The sequence below is a fragment of the Alosa alosa genome, chromosome 14 (genome assembly GCF_017589495.1).
Source record: "Alosa alosa isolate M-15738 ecotype Scorff River chromosome 14, AALO_Geno_1.1, whole genome shotgun sequence".
NCBI lineage: Eukaryota > Metazoa > Chordata > Actinopteri > Clupeiformes > Clupeidae > Alosa > Alosa alosa.
The window spans coordinates 33,108,546-33,132,099 of NC_063202.1; the positions used below are offsets into that span (position 1 = coordinate 33,108,546).

Here is a 23,554-nt window from a genome sequence, read left to right on the forward strand (position 1 = left end):
ATCTATTAACCTAGCTCATTGTTGAACAACACTAGCCTATGCTACCCATAGATAGAAATGCTACCGCCGCTGTTGAACTGAGAGTTTACTTCTCGTCTACAACCAGACGTCACACCCTCATCTGAATAGATTGTTCAGGATTGGTTGGTGAGTGTGTGATGTGCGTTGTTCACGTTGTTACTGAGAGTGAGAGGTTAAGAGAAATGGGACACGAAACAGCAAAGTAAGTGTTGCCGCTTAAGAAAATGATGACGGTGAACTACTCAATATTTGCGATATAACACTTTAATGTATCTCACGTACAGCAAACTGCGATATATCGAGTATATTCGGTATATCACCCAGCCCTAAGCCCAGGGTGAGTGCCCACATGGATCTCTTAAAGTTTGAATATCAGCCTTACATCGGCATGGATGATGCTCTTATCTACATGCTACAGAGGATCCATGCACACCTAGACACCGCAGATGCCTCGGTCAGAATCATGTTCTTTGACTCCTTGAGCGCCTTTAACACAATCCAGCCTGGGCTGCTTGGTCAGATGAGGTGGAGACAGCACTGGTGTCCTGGGTCATGGACTACCTAACTGGTAGACCATAGTATGTGAGACTCCCAAACTGTGTCTCTGGAAAGGTCTTCAGCAGCACCAGGGCCCCCCAAGAAACCGTTCTGTCCCCTTTTCATGTTTACAGTGTATACAACTGGCTTCCAATAAATCTCCAATAGCTGCTTTCTTCAGAAGTTTTCAGATGATACAGCAGTTGTTGGGTGTATTCAGGGAGAGTGTGAGCGGAAATACAGGGGCAACAACAACCATCTATAGCTCAACGTGGATTTTAGGAAGAAACGTCCTGATCCAGCTACAGTTACCATCCAAGGGAAAGAAATGGAAATGGTCCCCAGCTATACTGTAGATACCTATGGGTACAGCTGGACAGCAAGCTGGACAACAAGCTGGACTGTTCCTTCCACATGGAGGTGCTGTACAAAAAAGGACAAACCTTTTAAGAAGGCTGCATTCTTTTATAATCAGCAAGCCTCTTCTGCGCAATTTTTAATCAAACCACAGTGGCCAGTGCTCATTTCTATCTATGGAGTGGTGTGCTGGGGAGAGGGTGCTCTATCAGCAGACAAGAACAGAATTAATAAGCTAATCAAGACGGCTGGTTCCATTCCTATAAATAGGACACAATACAGCAGGTGGCAGAGGGGAGAATACTCTAAAAACTGCACTCAATTCAGGACATGCCCTGGGGGTGTTCCAGCAGAGCACCTTCAGTCGCAGGTTAATCTTACCAAGTTGTAGGACTGAACACTGCAAGGAGTCTTTCCTACCAGCTGTTATCAGACTGTTTAATGTGCAAAACATTGTAAAAACACTTTGAGGAGTGTTTTTATTCTATCCTATGGATACGGACATGTGGCAACGCTCCAGCGGCAGCAAACTTTTGTACACAAGGAATCAGCTGATCGCACTGTGACGGAATGCTGGCTGTGTTCGCGACAACATCCCAGAGGAACTGTGGTGCTTTCGGGGTTGCAGAGGGGGAGTAAAAGTAAAGATGAGGTGTCGGGAGAAGAAGTGGAGATACAAGGATACAAGGAAGTTTATTGTCACATGCATATAGTTACTGGAAGTAATAAATGCAGTGAAATTATGTCTGGTGTCAGCCTATTTGTGCATTTATGGGGGGGGGGGGGTAGAAGAGGGGTTTAGTAGATTAAGTGGCAAGGGCTGCATAAGAAAGGTGGGGGAGGATTGGGATTGGGGGGGGCACCAACAAGGAGCACCCAAGAGCAACAGGGGCAAGGAAAAACTCCCTTACCAAGGAAGAAACCTGGGGGGCAGAAAGGCTAGGCAATCAAGGACATGGGTAGATAGATGGAGGAGAAATCAAAAATAATAAATAAAAAGTTCTATGGAGATGTGCAAAAGTTGGAGAAAGTCAGATGTGTGTGTGTGTGTGTGTGTGTGTGTGTGCGATGAAATAAGAAAATAAATAAAAGGTCTGTAGCATAGGGAGAGGGATGTAAAAGTGCTAAAAGTCATGTAGGTGTGTGGGTGGGGGGGTCATGAGTGCAAATTCAGTATAGTGTGAATTCAGAGTTGGGAAATGTTTGAGAGTGCTGAGGAGTGAATGTGTGCCAAGTCAGTAAGTATAGTGTGAGTTCAGAGTTCGGATGGCCTGGGGATAAAAACTTCTCCTGAGTCTCTCAGTTCTGGCTTTGTGACTACATAGGCGTCTTCTTGATTTCAGCGGTAGGAATAATCCATTGTTAGGATGAGAAGAGTCCTTCAGAATCTTTTGGGCTCTTAGATGTACTCTTCTGGAATAGATATCTTGTAGAGCAGGGAGTTGAGTTCTTATAGTACATTCAGCTGAGCGCACTACTCTCTGCAGAGTACTACAATCTCTAACTGTGGAGTTCCCATACCAGGTGATGATGCTATCAGTTAGAACACTCTCAACCGCTGAAGTGTAGAAGGCCTTCATGATGGATGTAGAAACTTTGAATTTTCTTAGCTGACGAAGGAAGTAGAGTCGTTGTCTGGACTTCTTTAGAACATATTGAGTGTTAACAGTCCAAGTTAAGTCTTCAGTAATGTGGACACCAAGGTATTTAAAACTTGTGACTCTCTCTACAGGTTGCCCGCTGATCATTAGTGGGGTGTAACTGTAGTTCTGCTGCTTCCTTCTGTAATCCACTACCATTTCCTTGGTTTTATTGATATCCAGTGTCAAGCTGTTAGATTGACACCACTGTGCCACCTCATCAACCTGATCCAAGTAGAGCTGTTCATTGTTGTTACTAATCAGGCCCAAGATCACTGTGTCATCTGCAAACTTGATGATGGAGGTATGACTACTGTTGGCTTTGCAGTCATGTGTGTAGATGTTGTACAGCAGTGGACTCAAAACACAGCCTTGGGGAGCACCAGTGCTGATGGTTAATGAGTCAGATGTCAGACCCCCCACTCTAACCACTTGTGAACGGTTGGTGAGGAAGTTAAATATCCAGTGACACAGGGTGGTCCTAAGGCCTTCATCTTTGTGACCAAGGTGAGAGGTACTATCGTGTTGAATGCTGAACTAAAGTCAATGAACAGCATCCTCACATAATTCCCATTCCCCTCCTCCAGGTGAGTTGAGGTGGTGTGCATGAGGTTTGAGATGGCATCCTCTGTAGACCTGTTGGCTCTGTAAGCAAATTGGAGGGGGTCGAAGGAGCCAGGGAGGGATGAGCAGATAATGTTTTTCACAAGCTTCTAAAAAAACTTCATCACTGTAGATGTCAGGGCTACTGGGCGGTAGTCATTCAGACATGATGGACTTTTGTTATTCGGTACTGGAACAATAACAGACTGCTTGAGGCAAGTAGGAACTATCTCTTGAGCCAATGATGTGTTAAAGATATAAGTGAACACAGGAGATAGCTGAGCAGCGCAGGATTTCAAAACCCTGTTAGAAATTCCATCCGGTCCAGCAGCTTTTCTACAATTAACCCTCCTAAAGGCATTGCTCACATCGACCTCAGAGACACAGAAAGGTGCATCCTCATTTGCTTCACATGCTGCAGCTAGTGCAAGATAGTCTGTGTTTTTCATGTCAAAGCGAGCATAAAAAGCATTAAGTTCATCAGGGAGGGCTTTACTCACATTCATCATAGGAGGGGACTTTCTTTCAAAGCCAGTGATGGTTCGGAGTCCTTTCCACACTCGTGCTGGATCACCCTCCAAGAAATCAGCTTCAACTTTGTCTCTATAGCGCCACTTAGCATCTTTAATAGCTCTACGTAAACTATAAGATGCTGCTTTGTAATCCGTCATATCCCCTGAAATAAGCACAGCATTATAAGTCATGCTGCGTGTCTTTAATGCCGTTCTCACTTCTCTATCCACCCATGGCTTCTGGTTAGGGAAGCTTCGGATCTTTACAGTTGGGATGATGGAATCAGTTAGCTTATTGATGTAACTCAATGATACTTCCGTAAACTCATTTATGTCAGCTGAGTTCGTCTTGAACATCGCCCAGTCAACGTTGCTAAGGGCGTCCTGTAGCCTGGCTTCCGATTGGTCAGTCCAGCGCTTGACCTCCTTCGTCACTGGGGGGTCCGTCTGACTTCTCTGTTTGTACATAGGCAGTAGGAAAACAGCGGCATGATCTGATTTTCCGAAAGCTGGTAGAGACTTAGCTTTGTAACTGTTCTTGAACTGTGTGTAGCAGTGATCTAGTGTGTTGTCACCATGTGTAGGGAAGTGAATATGTTGAATAAATTCAGGCATGGACCAGTTCAGATGTACTTGATTGAAATCACCGGCCACAATAAGCGCAGCTTCAGGGTGCGTGTGTTGTTGTGTATTTAACACTTCTGCAATTCTGATACAAGTCCTCAGTTCCATCGATTGTGATGGGAAACGTGAACTCACTGGCTAACAAGACTGACGAACTGGATGCCCTGGTAAGAAACCAGAAGTTGTACAGGGAATGTAGTTTGTTATGGTTTACAGAGACGTACAAGCCATATCCCCACTTCTAACATTGAGCTGCCTGGCTTCAGTGAAGCTTGTTTGGACAGAGACTGTAAACTTTCTGGCAAAAAGAAGGGAGGTGGACTGGTGCTGTACATAAACAATAGATGGTGCAACCCCAGACATGTTACAGTGAAGGAAACTGTATGCTGCAAGGATGTGGAGTTATTAGCGTTAGTCTCCGTCCATACTACATGCCGAGGGAGTTCTCGCACGCAATTGCTGTCTATGTTTACGTTCCACCTCGAGCTCTCCCGGATACAGCGTGTGATGTCATCCACTCCACAATCGCAAGGCTTCAAACCCAACACACTGATGCCTTTTTTGTGATCTCTGGCGACTTCAATCACATAACACTGGATTCCACACTCACAAATTTCTACCAGTTTGTTGACTGCGGAAAGGAAAAACAGGACAATAGACCTCATGTATGCAAACGTGAGGGATGCATACAGTGCAAACCCCCTTCCCCCACTGGGAAAGTCAGACCACAACCTCATTCATCTCCAGCCAATGTACAAGCCCAAAGTACAGAGGCTAGCAGTTGCCACACGCACCTTCAGAAAGTGGACACCCGTAAGCGGATGAGGCACTGAGCGACTGCTTCGAGTGCACTGACTGGAGTGTGTTACAGAATGGAGAGGACTTAGTTGTGCACTGTGTGACCTCCTCTGACTACCTCAACTTCTGTAAGGACATTGTTGTTCCCACCAGAACTGTACACTGCTTTCCCAACAACAAGCCTTGGATAACCAGCAATGTCAAGACCCTTCTTAATAGGAAAAAGATGCCGTTCAGAGAGGGGGACATGGCGGAGCTGAGGCGCGTGCAAGGAGAACTTAAAGTCAAGCTTATTGCACCCCTCCCCCACATGGCGATAACGAACAATGAGGTGACAATGACCTCAGTCAACAGCCATCAGACACACAGATCCCAGATGCACCCCTCCCCCTCCCCTCCCCTTACACCCCCCATCATCACAACAGATCAAGTGAGAGCTCAACTAAAGAAACTGCACACCAATAAGGCAGCGGGGCCTGTGTTGAAGGCTACTCAAGGCCTGTGCTGCTGAACTGGGGGAGCCACTGAAGCACATCTTCAATTTGAGTCTACGCCTTGGACAAGTTCCAACCCTGTGGAAGACATCAAGAAGTCACACCCTAGTGAGCTTAATGACTACAGAACCGTCGCTCTTACATCACATGTGATGAAGACAATGGAGCGACTGGTCTTAGATATGCTCAGACCCCAGGTACGCCATGCACTAGACCCGCTACAGTTTGCATACCAGGAGAAAGTGGGCGTGGACGATGCCATCACTTATCTTCTACACAGGACACATTCTCACCTAGACAAGGGGAAAAGTGCTGTGAGAATAATGTTCTTTGATTTCTCAAGTGCTTTCAACACCATCCAACCCCTCAGACTGGGAGACAAGCTCTTGCAGATGGGTGTGGACGCTCACCTGGTAACCTGGATTACAGATTACCTGACTGAGCGACCACAGTTCGTCAGACTGAAGAACTGTCTCTCTGAAACTGTGATCAGCAGCACCGGAGCGCCACAGGGAACTGTGCTCTCTCCAGTCCTGTTCACCCTGTACACATCTGACTTCTGCTACAACACGACTACGAGTCATGCCACATGCAGAAGTTTTCTGACGATACTGCAATTGTGGGGTGTATCAGGAACGGGCAGGAGGAGGAGTACAGGAGCCTGGTGGAGGACTTTGTGCAATGGTGCAAACTCAAATCATCTTCAACTCAACACTTCAAAGACCAAGGAGATGGTGGTGATCAGCTGGAGACTTTGCTCACTGCCTTGCACAACAGACAGACTGAGGAAGTCATTTGTCCCAAGGGCCATTGAACTGTTCAATGCTTCACTTAAGGGAAAAGGAGAGATAGACTTCTCTGCATAGTCTGCCTGCCTCTTCAACACCCCCCCCCCCCTCCCCTCCATGTTTGGATACTGTCTGTCCACTAGCCACTTTTTACCACGGTCTTTCTGCCTCACTGTTTGCGTGCTATATTAGCACATATGCATAACCCCTCCCTCTATGCCACAGCCGAACTGTGGCCACCCTTATACCTTTTCTTAATATAGTTACATATATAGATATAGACTTTATTCTTGCACTGTTGCACTGTTGAACTTACTCATTTGCACCATCACCATGACACTCACTCACACAGAGCACCTTACCTTACCTTACTATGCACAGAGAATCACAGGCTCAGTCCCTGCCTCAGTCATTGCAAGCGCCTCTTGATTGATTAATCACCCACTATGTGGATACTATTTTTAGAATTGATTTAGATTAAGTGTTAGTTAGTATAATTTATATTTTAGTATATTTAGTATATTCTTTATCTTCTACTGTCCTTATTGCTTAGTTGTGTTTTTTATATTTTATACTTTTAATGACTTTTTCTGCTGTTAGCGAATGTATGTGTGTTGTCTGTATGCTACTGAGACCTTGAATTTCCCCTGGGGATCAATAAAGTATCTATCTATCTATCTATCTATCTATCTATCTATCTATCTATCTAGTGACATTACAGCAAACTATTGCTACTTTGCATCTGTGTCAATGTCAGTTGGTATGGTCATGGAATGTTTAATGCAGTGTGTGTTGGATGTAGTGTGTGTGTGTGTGTTGATGTGCTCGGATGCAGTGGGCGAAGGCTTAACATGTGTTGGATGCATTACGTGTGTTCTGGTAATCTGCTGTATAGCTGCTGTAACAAAGTAATTCCTGTAAAGTATCTATCTATCTATCTTTCTATCTGTCTGTCTGTCTGTCTGTCTGTCTGTCTGTCTGTGTAGATGTACCACATAGCTGGACATTGTAGTAAAAATTATTTGCAAGAACATACTGTAAACGAATGTGATTAACTTCATCAGTCTGTCTGCCTCATATTTGCATTAACTGATGATTGTGCCTGGTGAAGACACGCCTCGACCATTTGCAAATCAAGTCTTTTGTCATGTACAACGGCCCAGCTTTTGTCTTATGCCAGACTTCACCATAGGTGGTCGGCGCTAATTAAACACGCATATGTCTGGGGCGTATCTGAACTTTTTCACTGGAGCAGACAAAGAGCCTACTATCAGAATATAAGGCTGTGACATAGGACAGTCGTGAGGTGACTTGGACAGAGGCAACTTTGTTCATGTTCTCCTCCGAGCTGGCTTGTAATAAACCTGGGAGCGTCTCCCTTTCTTAACACATCTCAGTTTGGTTTTGCTCCCACATCATTTTTAATTCTCACCACATTATGGCACTGTGAGCAGGGTCCCAAATCTCTGGACGTGAAATTGGAGTAAGGACGTCGTTTCAAGGCTCTTCGCATAACCGCGGTATGAAGAGAGTCGAATTTCTGCAATCCGGGAGAAGGCCAACGACACAACGAAACAGTTTTGCATCAGGCACCCGACTTGAGACGGCTCCAATCTCCTCTCGTGTTCAAGACAACGGGACTCCCGAACCCCAGTGGAACAGAACGGCTAATGTGTGGTAAGAAAGCTGGGTTACATTTCTAATTGCTTTGATAATCCAGATAAGGCCTTGGTTTGTTCTTAGACAGCAAATCTGTTTGTTTGTTGTGTAACTATGTGTTGTGCCCATTTCGACGTTAGTAGGAAGTGGGTTTAAGTGTGTTGGTTTTTGAAAGATCATAGTTTGAAGTAGCCTACAAAAATGTTGAACTGAAATCGTAATATTAACAGTTGGGCGTCGAATGACGTTTTCCACCGTTTAAAGGCGCCATTGTAACCTGTACGTATGTTTATTGTCCTATGAATTGAATAATGTATAAGATAGGATAATAACTGGAATGTTTATTTAATTTCCTGCCTGAATATGATGTTGGTAAGAGCCTTCTAGTTGTATGAATATTACACAGAAATAACTGAACTGTAATGAAATATTTGTTTGAGATGAAAATGTATTTTGTTTTGGCTACCTGGTACCTGTAGGTAATGAGGTCACGTGAGATGTGCACCTGGCCTATTCCTGGGGGGAGGGAGGTTTTAAAAGGGTAGCTGGGAGGCCAGACGGGAGGTGTGTTTTTGGGAGAGTAAACGTTTACCAGAGATTATAAATAAGAGATTGAAATAGACGCTGCATACAGGTTATTCTCGGCACATTTCGTGCAAAAAAAAAAGGATTAACGCTTCTCCCGCTGGAATGGCTATTGTCTGGGGAGAAACGAGGAAGCAGCGGGACATTTCGAACATTCAGGCCTTCGGTGTGGTGAGCCCGCGGTGTTTATTTTTTCCTACGCTGTAGGCCTACAGTTTATTTTCGTGGATTTTTTATTACGGGGCTATTGGATTATTGCATTTTTTCCATTTCGAGGAGCGACTCCTTTTTCTTCTCTGTTGTGCGCCTGTTGTGCGGACATTGTGCGCACCTGGAATTGCGGTAGCGCTTTATATGACTTTGGGGTTGGGGCTGGGTAGAACAAAGTGATCAAGTTTATCTGTACATGCTTGGACTGAATTATATATTTCTGTTTGGGGTAGGGGTTATTTTGTTAATTGTATGGGATTTGTTGCATGTATGAAATTGATCAGTTAAGCGAGTTAAGCATAACGTGACCGTGAAGCCTCACTAAACGGCAACTAAACTTAAACTCAAATGACTGGTGTCCGAATTATTTCTTTCTGATTTTAGAAGCGTTCATCTCATATATAAAATTTAGGGTTGAATTGTTACACCATGTAATGTCCGCCAAAAAATCAATTCATACTCCACATTCCATAATAGATGGGGGCAGTAGTATACCTCCAGAAAGTGAGTTGGTCTACCCTAGAGTAACAACCGAGAAACGTGTATTGCAGTTTGGCTGGCAGTTATGTTGCCCGCATACCGCCTCCCATGGCCGAAACTGGTATTATGACACCTGTCGGGCTGTGGCTAGTAATTTAGCATGCTAATTCAGGTTGATATCTCTGCAGCACTATACCTTGTCATTTTTTTTTAATGACATCATTGCCCTTATTTCTTCTCATTCTTTTGATGCGTGTAGCTCATTTTTTGGATATTTTTACCTCAATTCTTACACATGGCACCTTTAAAGTAAGACATTGGAGTTGGTATATGATACTGTGTTCTTCAAATTGATGCCTGGTAAATAGTTTGGCTAAACTCGACGTGAAGGAGTTGTTAACGTTAGCCAGTGATAAGAGTAAATAGTTTGGCTAAACTCGACGTGAAAGAGTTGTTAACATTAGCCAGTGATAAGAGGCTGAGTTTGACGAACGAAACGCCTGGAAGCATATGTATGTGGTTGAGTTCGAAGTAGAACGAGATACCTAGAAGCAAACTAGGTGGCTGAGTTTGGTCTGGGAACAAGACGCCTGGCGCCTGAAATAAACGCGTGGTTCTCCGTGGGGGGTGGGGGGGGGGGTTGGGCCTTAGGATCCTAGTTCCGAAGTGGGAACAATCGTGCAAGCGTGAAGTGAGCAATATTGGCCATAATTTCTTCTACCATAAGGTAGAGGAGTGCGCGCAGCACAGTTGTTAATTGTAACTATTTTCATTACTACTATATCTGACTATTAATTATAATTATTATTGCTTCTGTTGGCGGGTACCGGTATCATTAAATACACCTCGAAAGCACAAGCGGCTGTAGAGGCTATCTGAGTGCGTGAGACACGTATTTGTTTGTGTTTGTGCGTGTGGAATCTTTGTTCAACCAAGTTTGTGTGTGTGTCATTATTTGCTCAAGCCCCTGTGTGTGAGACTTTTACTTGTTGCTTGTTGTGTGTCTTCTCTTTGTCTGTTTTACTAGTTTATGCATGTGTGTCTTCTCTTTGTCTGTTTTCTCTCAACATGTGTTTTGTTTTTGTGCGCGGTACGAATCCGTAACCAAGCTGGTTGTGTGTGTGTGTGTCTGTGTGTGTGTATGCGTATGGTCGGCTACTGCAGAGCCTGGATCCTTAATTACGCAGAGAGAGCCAAAGCTTGCGCAAATGCATGCAAAAATCTGACTGACAAACTGATGTTGACTGACGAATGCATTCTCGCCACAACATTCTCTCCACAAAAATAAATCACGCTTGTCAATTTGTCTCCATCTCCTACTCTTGTGTGTGTGTGTGTGTGTGTGTGTGTGTGTGTGCACGAGCATGTGGATGTGTGCGTGTGGATGTGTGTGCGTAAATACATACATTTGATCACATTGCATTACCTGAGTGGTTATGTGCAGCAAACGTGGCATCTGACACCTGTTTCACCTGAAGCTGGTTAGCCTTGTCAACTTTAGTAGGTGGCATTTGGGGCATAGCCTGGATGAAAAAGTCTGCCACGGCCAAAAGAAACTCCATACTGGCGCACAAATAAAGGTTTTGCAAAACAACTACCACCTTTCTTTCACTTATGTTCTGCCTGTATGTCACATCAATCATGGCATCGGAGCTGTCCTCATCTCTCCTCCCCAGCATTCTGTAAACAAAGCAGAGGAAAGACATACAATATTGCCATTCATTATATTGCCCACAAATACAGCCAGGGGGATAGAGACTTGTTGCTATTAGATACATGCTTAAGATTTTAACTTTTTTAGATACATGCTAACTTTTCTGAGCACATAAATTGAACATTAGAGCATTGAGGATTTCTTTAGTAGAGTGAGCATCTTTCAAAGGACTTGTCAATCCTAAAAAACATTTTTTGAGCACACCTTATGCCTAAAAAATTCAGGTCAGGTCATACTACATGTGTAGACCCAAAAACAGATGCAACACATATTTTGGATGTGACTAATTTATTACTGTCAGAAATCTAAATCCACACTTGGATTGATCACAAATCCTGTTCTTTTAAAAACAAGCTTGATTAACTGATACGGATTCTTCTTGTGTTATGTCACTTAGTGCCTGCAGTGTGTGTGAGTTATATTCATTTTTTTATGTGGTGGTCTTTGTGGATGGCCGCAACAAGGGTTTGTCTTGTTGTTGTTGCTGATTAAATCATAAATAAGCAAGACGAATGACCGAACAATTTGTTGGTAGAGAACCCATCATGAGTGTGGAGGTGGGTGGGTCTGGGACACCAGACACTACTTTAGAGCCTTCTGGAGACTGTGGGCCTAATCAAACAAAACACTGATGAAGGAAGGTGCATGCTTGATTACCATCATCACGGTCTACAGGATGGTGTTTTGGTGCAGTCAGAATAATCTGGAGCTGAACACACTCAATACTTGATTGTGGATTTAAGGAGATGATTGTGGATTTCAGGAGACCTTAAAGTTCCTGGGAACTACCATTTCTCAAGACCTGAAGTTGGAGTCTAATATCAACTAAGGCAAGTACAACATCTCTTAGATCTCTCCCAATTTGCCTGTAGTCATGGTAGAACAACTGCACGTCTTAAGAAGGTTTAAGGTAGGTCATTAAGGGCATTATGCTAGTTTTGGTAACACTTTAGAATAACTGCACATTAGCATTGTTCCTACATTAATTCTCATAAGTAAGTTATATAGTTATATAAATGTTTGTAATCACAGTTATTAACAGTTATTATTTGGTTATTTGCACTACCAACACTGCATTATCAAGAGCATTTGGTGGATAGCTTCTGGTCTGTGTTGCTCTTTGGTGTCTTTAACAATGCAAATTCAGTCCTTCATAAGACTGTACATTTGGTGGACTTTTATTTTTCTGCATTGTGTTGGCTTCACACTCGAAGACCTTACATAAAAAATGACAAAGAAAATGCAAAAATGATCCAATTGCAACATTCTTACTTTTTTTTTACTTAATAAACAGTGCCATTGTAACCGAACTTCTACCATGGTAGCATAACGTCTATGCTATGCTATACTACCATGGTAGCACAACCTTTGCCATGATTTCATGATATAGGATATTATACCGATTAGGGATATTAATATTAGTATACCATATTTCAAATGGTTAACTGGTTATCTGTGTACACCCCTAGGGTTCTATCTTGGTGATCTAAAACTCAGTGCAAAGCGTCTATTCCTATTTTACACTCGGATTTTTCGCCATGCGCTTCTCTTGAGTTCAAATAATAGATGAGTGCAGATGCGTGTAGGCTGTACTCAATTATACTAGATTTTAGTAAAGCATGGTTTATTGGAATATATCTTGAAATTGAAATTTTGAAATTTATCTCGCATGCAAGCAGATTCCTTCAAATGCGCCGCTGACTATCAAAATAAAGATGCGCCGTTTAAAGTTGCTTGCTGTTAAAGGGAATGACAGATTTTCAATTCAATTTAAAGATGTTACGCCCAAAACACACCCATGAATGATTAAGAAACATAAGAACCGCCTTTTTGCACCAGTCGCCTGACATTTCATAACGTTTAATAACAAAACCACCCCCAATGTTGACTGGACAAACCCCTAAGCTATTTGCCAGTGACTATGCATTTTAGATCACCGAGATAGAGGGTTAACACTGGGGGCCCTAAGTGTCAAAGTCGGAAAATTGGACTATCTACCACTAAATGGTAGACATCCAGTGCTTCAACTCAAGACCAAAATCACTTTGGTTCATTTTGGTCCATAATTTGCACAATGTTACTATTTAAAAAAGTGTTCAAGAAAATAGTGGAAGATGCGAGAAAAGAAAATAGAGGAAATGCGATAAAAAACATGTTTGTTTGCAATGATGCAGAAGTGATTCTGTCGATATTGTCTGAGTTAATTGAAGCAGAAATACTCCAAATGGTGAACAAAAAGTTCACGTATGATGAAGACTTGGGTCTGTCACTGATTCATGCATTGTGTGCATGTGTTTTCCTAGTCTTATTGGAGGATGTGCAATACTTTCACTGTACATGCAAGGCCTGTGGGGAAATTGGCAACATTTATTGCTTGGGCAGTGGGCAATGACTAACATGGACCTCATTGTGGAATTGTGCAATTTCTGTTGTAGGGCTGCGTGCAATATCTATGTGTGGGTGTGTGTGTGTGTGTGTGTGTGTGTGTGTGTGTGTGTATTATTTAGACCTATGATGGTGATGTATGAATTGTAAAGGGTTGGGGAGCTGGAGGGTTGTTGTTGAGATCTTGCTGTATACATGTTTAATGTTTGTGTGTGTTAAGTTTGTCTGTCAATCAGTAGAGTTTACGGAATATTTTTTTTACAGGCCAAATGTTCTGGTAACATTGCAGAATACCGGACATACAGAAAATCTGCCAAACATATTTTTTAAATAGCCATAATTGCCTATACATTTAAATGGCACTAAATCACAAACTATATATTTCCACAATGTACCAGCTTGTGCATTGTGCCTGTGACCTGTCAGCTTTGCACAAGAAGGCTACTTTCATTTAATTGTATGAAGTTGCACAATCTACTGCGCACACAATGTGAATTCCCAGTAGATCAGTAACGTTTTGTGGTCGGCATAGGTGAGCTTAAAAACAGACATGATATTGTTGTTTGTAGAAGTTCATTGCTGCAAGATCACAGCCCCTTTACACTCACTCCCAGCGACCCCTCACCACAGACCTGGTAGCCTTATACTGTAATGAAGCAACAGCTGTGATGAACTGTCATACAGCCAGGTTTACCTGTGAGTGGAGACCCTTACTGAAAGTTTTAGATGGACGGTCGTGACATCATTTTAGTTGCCCTGGATTCCCCCCCCCCCAAAATAGTCACAATAAATGACTTGAAACCATGCTTAATAAATTATATAAATTAAATATTATATAAACATATTGTGGGCCTATATGGGCCAATATTATAATTATATTATATTATAACTACATGTGACACCGGCAAATTTCCAGAAGTAGCAGGCTAACGTGTAAATCCAGTCTTTAATTTGTGTGCTGCATCTACATGATCTCTCGACTGCCCAAAAATCATATTTGACCATTTGGAGACAATTTGGAGAAAAAAAAATATATAAAACTATCTTACTAAATCATCAAAAAGCCCCAGCGGAGTATGTGTATGAGGGTATATTTGGTGAAGAACTCCTGAGCACATGTGGCAATAGATTTTGTACTGTAGATTTTTTTTTGCTCTTGCTGTTGAAACACCGGTACTCAAAGTTTGTGAATTGCTCAAAAATGTAAAAGCATGTCACAAACACAAGAGTGCCTGATTAAGGCCTCAGTCTTCTGCATCCATCAGTATATCTATACATACCTAGATGTGACTCGTTCACCAGTGGTCCTATGGTCATGTAAAGTGCAGCTCTTCAGAACAGTAGATATTTCAAGGCTGTTATCTGACAGCACCCTTCCTTCAGCTCTCATTTGATGGAGTGTGAATTCTCCTAAAGGCTGGTCCATAATTTTCTCTGATACCTTTGTGGATATACAAATAGAAATGTAATCCCCATACACATTCACAAACAAAGAAAAGACTGTTTGCATAAAACATATACCTTTTGAGAGTGGCTGCCAAATAGCACCAGCCCAAGAGAATTAATATTAAAGCTGAATTTAAGTGTCTCCATCGTCTCTGCAGCCAGCTGTTCAGTCTCTGGTCCCTTGTTTGATTGATCCACACACACATCTAAGCAAACATTAAGAACAATATTACCAATCATATCTATTACTGTATTTACTTTAACATCAGTTTATGTCTCTTCCTGTTACCTTTTATTGTGCAATCCTGCTCTTTGGCGCGGTCACGTTTGTAATCAACTGTCTTTTGAATGTCTCCCAAGCTGACCTCTCCTGTATTCTCCATCAGAATACTTAGAGCCATTTTAAGATCCTCCTGACTCAGTGATACCTGTAATTACAGACAATACCATACATATGAACATACATCCATGTGCATGCACAAACACATGCATTTCAATACTCATGTCTTTAAATACAGTACCCTCCAGAATTATTGGCACCTCTGCTAAAGCTGACTAAAAACCGGTATAAAAAATAATCTGTTGGTGATTTATTGTAATCTCACAATGAAAACAAATAGGAAAAATCCAACCTTGAAGGGAAGCAAATTTATTTTGAGAAAAAGGAAAATCTCACGAAGAAATAAATATTTTTAACAAAAACACGTTGCTCACAATTATTGGCACCCCTGAAAAACTTATATACAAAACCTGACAGAAGCATTTTCATATCTAATTTCAATTTATTTAAGTTAATCAGAGTGTCTGTGAACTTTCAGAAGTAGTTCATGAATTTCTTTTTCACTATGGTATGAAAATACAGTCAATACAGAGGCTAAATCCTCTAGTCATTTTCGGCATCAGAAAGACAAGTTTATACACTAAACTTAAATAAAAAGAAAGTGTTTTGACATTTGTAAGTCAGAAAATGTCTATGAAAACTAGTAATTTGTTGAAAATGTCTATATTTACAGTTAAAACAATTCTTAAAAGGTTCTAATCATCTGGAAATGTGACAAACATGCTTGGACAAAGACCCATGGTTATCTTGCCCCCACGTACAGCAAAAAATTCCATAAGAACCACTGTTGGAGAGTTACAAAGGTATCATCTTGGGGTCACCAAGTCCCCAAAAAAATATTCAAAAGTGACAATAGATTATTTAGAGATAATCTAGCCTGTCCAGTCATTTAATTACCAATGTAAACGGCAGGAGTTAGTGAATGGTACAGTGACTTTGTCTGGAAGTGTGGTCTATTGTCAGATTAAATGAAAATTGCGCTCTTTGGCTAGAAACACTTTAGGTGTTTGGCATACATAGAAGAATGACTATACTGAAAAGAACCCCGTGCCTAATGAGAATTATGGTGGAGGGGCTGTGATATTGCGGGGCTGTTTTTATTCCGAAGGGCCTTGGGAACCTAATTAAGGTGCATTGTATCATGAACATCAAGAAAAACCTGAACATGAACCAAAGCAAACATCCAAATCAAAACAAATATGGTTTGCTGAACACAAAAATCAAGCTTCGGACATTGCCTTCCCAGTCCCCTGATCTAAACTCAATAGAAAAACAGTGGTGTGAGTCAAAGAGGAGAACGTATAAGTGTGGACCTAGGAATCTGGATGATCTGGGGAGATTTTGTAAAGACGAACAGTCTTAAATCCTTTGCTTTGTATTCTCCAACTTTTTGGGGTGTCATATATTAGGTAACACTTTATTTTAATGTGTCGCTGTTACAGTGTACCTACCTAATTAGGTACAGTGGTACAACCTGTGTAACAACATGTACTATCAGGTACTATCATTGTACTTGCATTATGTATTTGTGGGTACCTACATATAGTTGTTACATTGTAATACTGAGTGCTTTTACAAAACTTTGCCAATTTGCCTACATTTTCATCAGAGGCAAAGAGCTGACCTGAGACCTGCTGGATGGGGTAAATCTGCCCATGATAGATTTGATATACAAACCATTCTTAGCTCCAGTCAAGGCCTCATTGTCTTCAGTGTACATGTAACAGCTGTGCTGCTACAACCTTGTTACTCTTTGATACAGTGGAATAAACCTATTAAGTGTACCAGTTAATTACTTACATGTGACATGTATGTTGTGTCTTCGATGTCTTGGAACAGGTCTACTAATTCACTACATAGTACATATATCAGCTGTGTTGGTACACACTTATTGCTCTTTGATACAGTGGCATAAACCCATTAAAATGAAGTGTACCAGTTAAGTACTTACAATTACATATTACATGTATGTTGTGTCATTGGTGTCTTGGAACATGTCTGCCATTTCCCTACATACTGTAGTACATGTATCAACTGTGTTGGTACACATTTATTACTCTTTTGATACAGTAGAATAAACCCATTAAAATAAAGTGTACCAGTTAAGTAGTTACATGTACATATTATATACATCCTGTTAATGATGTCATGCATCCTGTAATTGATGTGTTGAAACGTGTCTGCTATTACACCACACAGTACATGTGAATTAGTAGACCTGTTCCAAGACGTCGAAGACATAACATACATGTCATATGTACATGTAAGTAATTAACTGGTACACTTAATAGGTTTATTCCACTGTATCAAAGAGTAACAAGGTTGTAGCAGCACAGCTGTTACATGTACACTGAAGATAATGAGGCCTTGACTGGAGCTAAGAATGGTTTGTATATCAAATCTATCATGGCCAGATTTACCCCATCCAGAAGGTCTCAGGTCAGCTCTGATGAAAATTTAGGCAAATTGGCAAAGTTTTGTAAAAGCACTCAGTATTACAATGTAACAACTATATGTAGGTACCCACAAATACATAATGTAAGTACAATGATAGTACCTGATAGTACATGTTGTTACACAGGTTGTACCACTGTACCTAATTAGGTAGGTACACTGTAATAGCGACACATTAAAATAAAGTGTTACCGAATATTACAAACTGATATTACAAGCTGTTTTATTGGCAAAGGGAAGCTTAAGAAGGTATTACAAGCAGAGGAGCCAATAATTATGAGCGACGTGTTTTTGTTAAAAATATTTAGTTCTTTATGAGATTTTCCTTTTTCTCAAAATAAATTTGCTTCTTTTCAAGGTTGGATTTTTCCTATTTTTTTCATTGTGAGATGACAATAAATCACCAACAGATTATTTTTTATACCGGTTTTTAGTCAACTTTAGCAGAGGTGCCAATAATTCTGGAGGGTATTGTATTTAATGAATATGGTATGTATCAAACTATGGGACGCGGACCAGTGCCGCTCCACGAAGGGGAACCTGCTGGTCCATGGGACCTGCAGAGCCAAATTATGTCCAGTTCTGTCACTTGTCTGATAATTTGTGGCACAACTGATCATGGTACCGCAGATGGATAGAAAATGAAAACAACATCTCTTGATCAGGAAATACTTGATAATTTGGCTTTATCAAACATAGAGGCATAAAATAAGGTGCTAGCAGTATGAGCACTCATTTACTGTATGCGCGTTTCAGTGTGAGAGAAGCTGAAACTGTGTCAGCTGCACAGATAGCATTAGTAGGCGAAGAGGTAACTATATGTCTAAGAGGTAACTATATCTCTCAGAGGTAACTATATCTCAGTACCACTCTGACTTCCTCATCCATCACACCCCCACCTGTCACCTCAGGTCCACTGATGCAAATACTCTCATGACCACCAGGACCAAGCTCCAGACTATAGGGTGACAGGGCCTTCTCATCTGCTGAACACTCTCATTCTTCTGGAACGTCCTCCACAACCACATCAAACACCATACACTACAAAAGCTTCTTATCTAACCACGTGTTTTTTCTTTTAATCAGAAATCAAGTTGGTATTGTTTTTAGTATAAAGAGACTTGGCCTAGTGCTTTCTCTAAAGATCATTTTAACTTAATCTAATAGCAGCACATCTAATTATAAGACATCTTATCAAGGCACATTTGTTTAACGCAATTCAGCTTTAATAGTACAGTACGCTGTGTTTGAAAAATAGGCTCCTGCTGGATTTTCATGTGAAAATTGATTTTTTCACATATAGAAAATTGGTTTCTTGCTAATATAGAGTCTAAGGAACAAGATTTGTTTTGTCTTCAAATTTTCACGATCCATCTTTAGTGTTTTTATCTGTATGTTTTACAACGTAAAATAAGCGATTATATCTAGTCCGAAAAGCGATTTTCACAAATCGTCTTATTTTTTGACAATTAATTCCACTTTTTGCACACAAAACCCCCAGGTAATGTAAAAAGGTTGTTGGTTCTAAAACAATATCCATAGATTTCAAACTTTGAGTGTCTGTGTGCATTTGCTCTCTTTAAAAGCAACGGGTTATCCACAGCCAACAGGCCGGGCGTGCGAGTGAAGCAATGAAGTCTTAGAATAAAGAATAAAGCCATGTTCTTCCAACGACAACAACCACAAGCACCCATGCGCCAAACAATTCAAATGACCGGCATTGTTCTCCCAGAGGAAGCTACGTATATGATCACCACCCACGGGTGGGCGTGTGCAGCAGCGCTGCAGGTCAGCCTTTCCACATACACCCCTGGCTTTAAAGTTCACCGTCCCGGTAGCATACCTATCTACTGCCAAGGCCTGAAGGGGACACGGGAAACATTAACTTCTGCTACACTGGCAGAGAACCCATGTGAAACAGACTGTGGGAGGTGGAAGGGGTTTGAATGCTGTCCGGCAGTATTAAGACTGGAACGTCGGAGGGATAGAACTGGATCAGGGTTCAGACCCAACTCCTCCAGGGGGCGCACGATTGGAAAATCTTCACCTGCTGCTATGCTTAAGGCCAGCTCTGTTTCTTCCAAAGTGTCTGTGCTAAATGGTGCCACTACCAGGTGTCTGGCGCGGTTTGTGGGGGGTTGGTCTGGTACACCCTCCAAATGAGCCTGGGACAGTTGGTCAAGTTCACATCTTGGTCACTGTGATGCTAAGCACTAGTCCTGGTGTGGACTATGGCAACCCTCAACGGGTCTCCAACTGCAGGGTTACCGAGGCCTGGCTCCCTCCCGATGGCTCCCTCCCTCCCAGTGCTGGTGGGCTGGATGAATCTTGACCGGTGGGAACAGGTTTAAGCTCAGAGCGATGCATGGTCTTAAGGGGGCCCTCTTCCCCTTACGGCCTGATCTTATAGTGTGTGCCAATTCCATCCAGACACTTCTTGACCAAGGTGACTTACATATGTCAGCTATATTAAAAGGGATCACATTGTCCCTGGTGCAACTTGGGGTTAAGTGCCTTGCTGTAGTCTAGGGCATAAAAGTGGAAGCCGGAAATTGAACCGACAACTTTCAGGCTACTGCACGCTAGCCCAGCTCCTTAAACACTACACTACCACCGCCCACTAGAAAAAGACTAGAGTTCCAGGTGGTAATATGGGTACAGTGTCAGGACCACCATCTCCTAGCACTAGCATAGACAGAAGTCAGGTGCTCTTTGTTGTTGCACCACCCAATCAGTCGGTAGACTGTCCCTGTGGTCACCTCCAGTATTTCCAAGTAGGTGTTCGACTGGTAACTGTGGCTTCTGATCGAACATCACCTCATATGGAGAGTGCTGTGTGGACTGGTGCATGGTGGTGTTTTTGGCGAACAGGAGCTGAGGGGGCAACAGGGGCCATTTATGCTTCTTTTCAGGGGGTAAGGTCCTGAGCAAGTCATGAAGTGTCCTGTTGAAACATTCACATTGACCGTTCCCCTCTGGATGATAAGTGGGGGTTCTACTCTTTGTTATGCTGTAGATATCACATAGGTGCTTCAACAGCTCCCCCTCAAAGCTGCACCCCTGATCGGCACTCTGCACTCCTTGGCTAGCCCAATCCAAGAGAGTAAAGTCAATGGCGATTATCTCCAAAGGCTTAGTGGCTAACAGATTTCCCAAGAAGGTTCTGGCTTGGGTTGTCTTGCTTTAGCAACCACACAGTGCTCACACTCAGAACACCACTTTTGCACCTCATGCCACATCTGGGGCCAGTTACACCTCTGGCGTATCAGATCTGTGGTCCTGTCCACCCCCAGATGGCCATGGTTGTTGTGTAGGCTATAGTGAGCACTACGACTCGCTTTCGACACTTTGGGTAGTAAAAGCTGCAGCACTGGATCCCTGGAAGGAGGAGCCTGGATCACTCGGTACAAGTTTCCATTCACTTCCTGTATCTGGGACCACTGCTTTATCAGCTGCTGGACTTGGACCCTTGGTTCACTCCACTTGTCTTGTTCACTCCACTTGTCTTCACGCCCCTGTCGCGAAAACCACAGAAATCTGGAAATGCCGGGATCAGTCCCTTGCAGGACTTTTAGGTCCATTTTGGTTCGACCAGGGATGGTGTTCACCATACAAGATTCTGTCACCCAAGAGTCTTGGATAGATGCAGTCAAGGCTTGCATGTTGGCTATGGCAATCGGCAGGGGGATGTCCAGGCCGTGTGACAGATCGCAAAGTGTTAGTGGGGCTTGTGGGAAGCCTAGAAAGGACATCGGCATTGCGATTAGCTGTCCAAGGACAATATTCAATGTTGTAATCAAAGAGGGCAACCTGAGAAACCCAGCACTTTTCCAGAGTGCCGAGTTTCGCTGACTGCAGGTATTGGAGGGGATTGATGTCAGTGTACACGGTGAACCAGGAGATACTTTTTTCCATGATTGCCCACTTGACTGCAAGGAGTTAGAGTTTCATGGCAATATAATTTGACATGTTCCTCTCACTTGCCTGCAAGCCCCGGTTAGCAAAGGCTATTGGTCGCCGCAACCCACCCTTCTCCTGTGACAGAACTGCCCCCAATCCTGCATGGCTTGCATCCGTCTCTAAGATAAAGGGACGACTGAAATCGGCATAACCGAGGACTGGCGCTTGAACAAGCCATTCTGTTAAGGCTGTGAATCCAGAAAAAGTTCTGAAGGCAAACATGAACCTGACTACATTCAATGTTAACTATCCAATATTCAGATGTATGTAATTGAAATGTATGTAAAATAGTGCATAATTAATGAGATATTGTTCAATTACATCCATAAACATATTTTCAGAAAACTTGTAATGCAACAAAATATTGTCTCAACATAAATAATTAACTAGTAATGTTTCATTGATATTCAAGAATATCAAGGAGTTAATTTTTTTACCCTATTCACCCGTTCTATGTTGCCTATGGAGGCCAGTTTTAGGCCGCAAATGCTAATTAGCATGTTTAAAACTAAAACATTAGCTAAGTAAATATGATATTCAGAATCAGCACCCAAAAATTAGGCAAAATGCCCTCTTTACCAGTTTTTTCTCACATTTGACCCCCAAGTGATAGTAGTCCCAGTCTTAATTATGCATTATATAAATGATGATGTCATTTAAGTGTGAAAATTTGAAGACAAAAGAAAATCTTGTTCCTTGGACTCTATACTAGCAAAATATGCAAAAAAAACAATTTTCACAACAAAATCCAGTGGGATTATAGCCTGGAAAATCCAGACCCTGGTAATCTAGAAAGATTAAGGGTCTGGCCATGAACAATGTAATGGCCCAACTCGAGGGGCGACACCAAGCATGCATTTGAAAATCTCACTGCACACAATTGGATAACACTAGACCAATGTTTACTCTGAATGATTCCGGACTTCGACGCAATTGGATAACACTACGACCAATGTTTACTGACCTCCAACGTTGCAACGCTGACATCATCAGTTTAGCTTGCCTCTGGCCCGCCTAGATCAGATATGCCGATTTAATTGGTTCCCCGGGATGCAAGGGGTAAAAGTAACGTGCATCATTGCTCATTGCCACAATTCCATTGTGCTCTCGCAAGAACTCGTCAGAAGCACATTATTTAAAGGGGCTTGAACTTTTCCAATCTCCGCTACCTTCCCAAAGAAATGAAAAACTCATCTGCCTCAGCTTCCACGACCAAAGTGACCCTTTACAACATTCGCTCAATTATGGGTTAAGCACTCTCTATTAGTGAATATATTCTGGATAACAATATTAAGTTTTATATTGACTCCAGTCGTCTACTGCCCCCTCCTGTGACCTGTCTCTTCTACACACAAAGCCTTACCATGCTTTTACAGCCTTCAGCCAGGTCGATGTGCCAGCTATCTCCCGAACGGTCACAGCTTTGTCCACTGTTTTAGCCCATGTCATCAACTCCCCCTTTAAACATGGTCATGTACCTGTTGCCCTGAAAACCGGATCCATCACACTCAAAAAACCTGGCCTTGATGTCCTAACCAACCACAGGTCCCTTAGCAACCTCTCCTTCCTCTTCAAAGTGCTTGAGCATGTTGTCTACACCCAACTCCAAAGCCACCTTGTCTCCAACATGCTACTCGACCCATTCCAATCTGGGTTCAGGAAGCAACAGAGCACTGAAACTGCTCTGGTCAGAGTGACCAATGACCTCCTGCAGGCTGCTGACTCGGGACACTTAGTATCTTAATCCTGCTTGACCTCAGTGCTGCCTTCGACACTGTTAACCATACCATCCTTCTGCAATGGCTAGAAAGCCTTGCTGGACTCACTGGCTCTGCCCTCACCTGGTTCAAGTCCTACCTCACTAACTGTCTGCAGTTTACCACCATTAGTGGTGTCCAGTCCCCTCCATTGACTGTCCTCCATGGGGTCCCCCAAGGGTCAGTCCTG

The 23,554-nt window shown here is 42.4% G+C and overlaps 1 protein-coding gene across 1 annotated transcript in view; it reads right to left on the reverse strand.

The window, feature by feature from the left end:
• vps13c (vacuolar protein sorting 13 homolog C) overlaps positions 1-23,554 on the reverse strand; it is a 382,259-nt gene that overhangs the window by 153,080 nt on the left and 205,625 nt on the right. Inside the window, 4 exon segments of the mRNA XM_048262721.1 lie at positions 10,735-10,988; positions 14,688-14,848; positions 14,929-15,059; positions 15,143-15,281. Coding sequence (XP_048118678.1) covers positions 10,735-10,988; positions 14,688-14,848; positions 14,929-15,059; positions 15,143-15,281 — 685 coding nt within the window.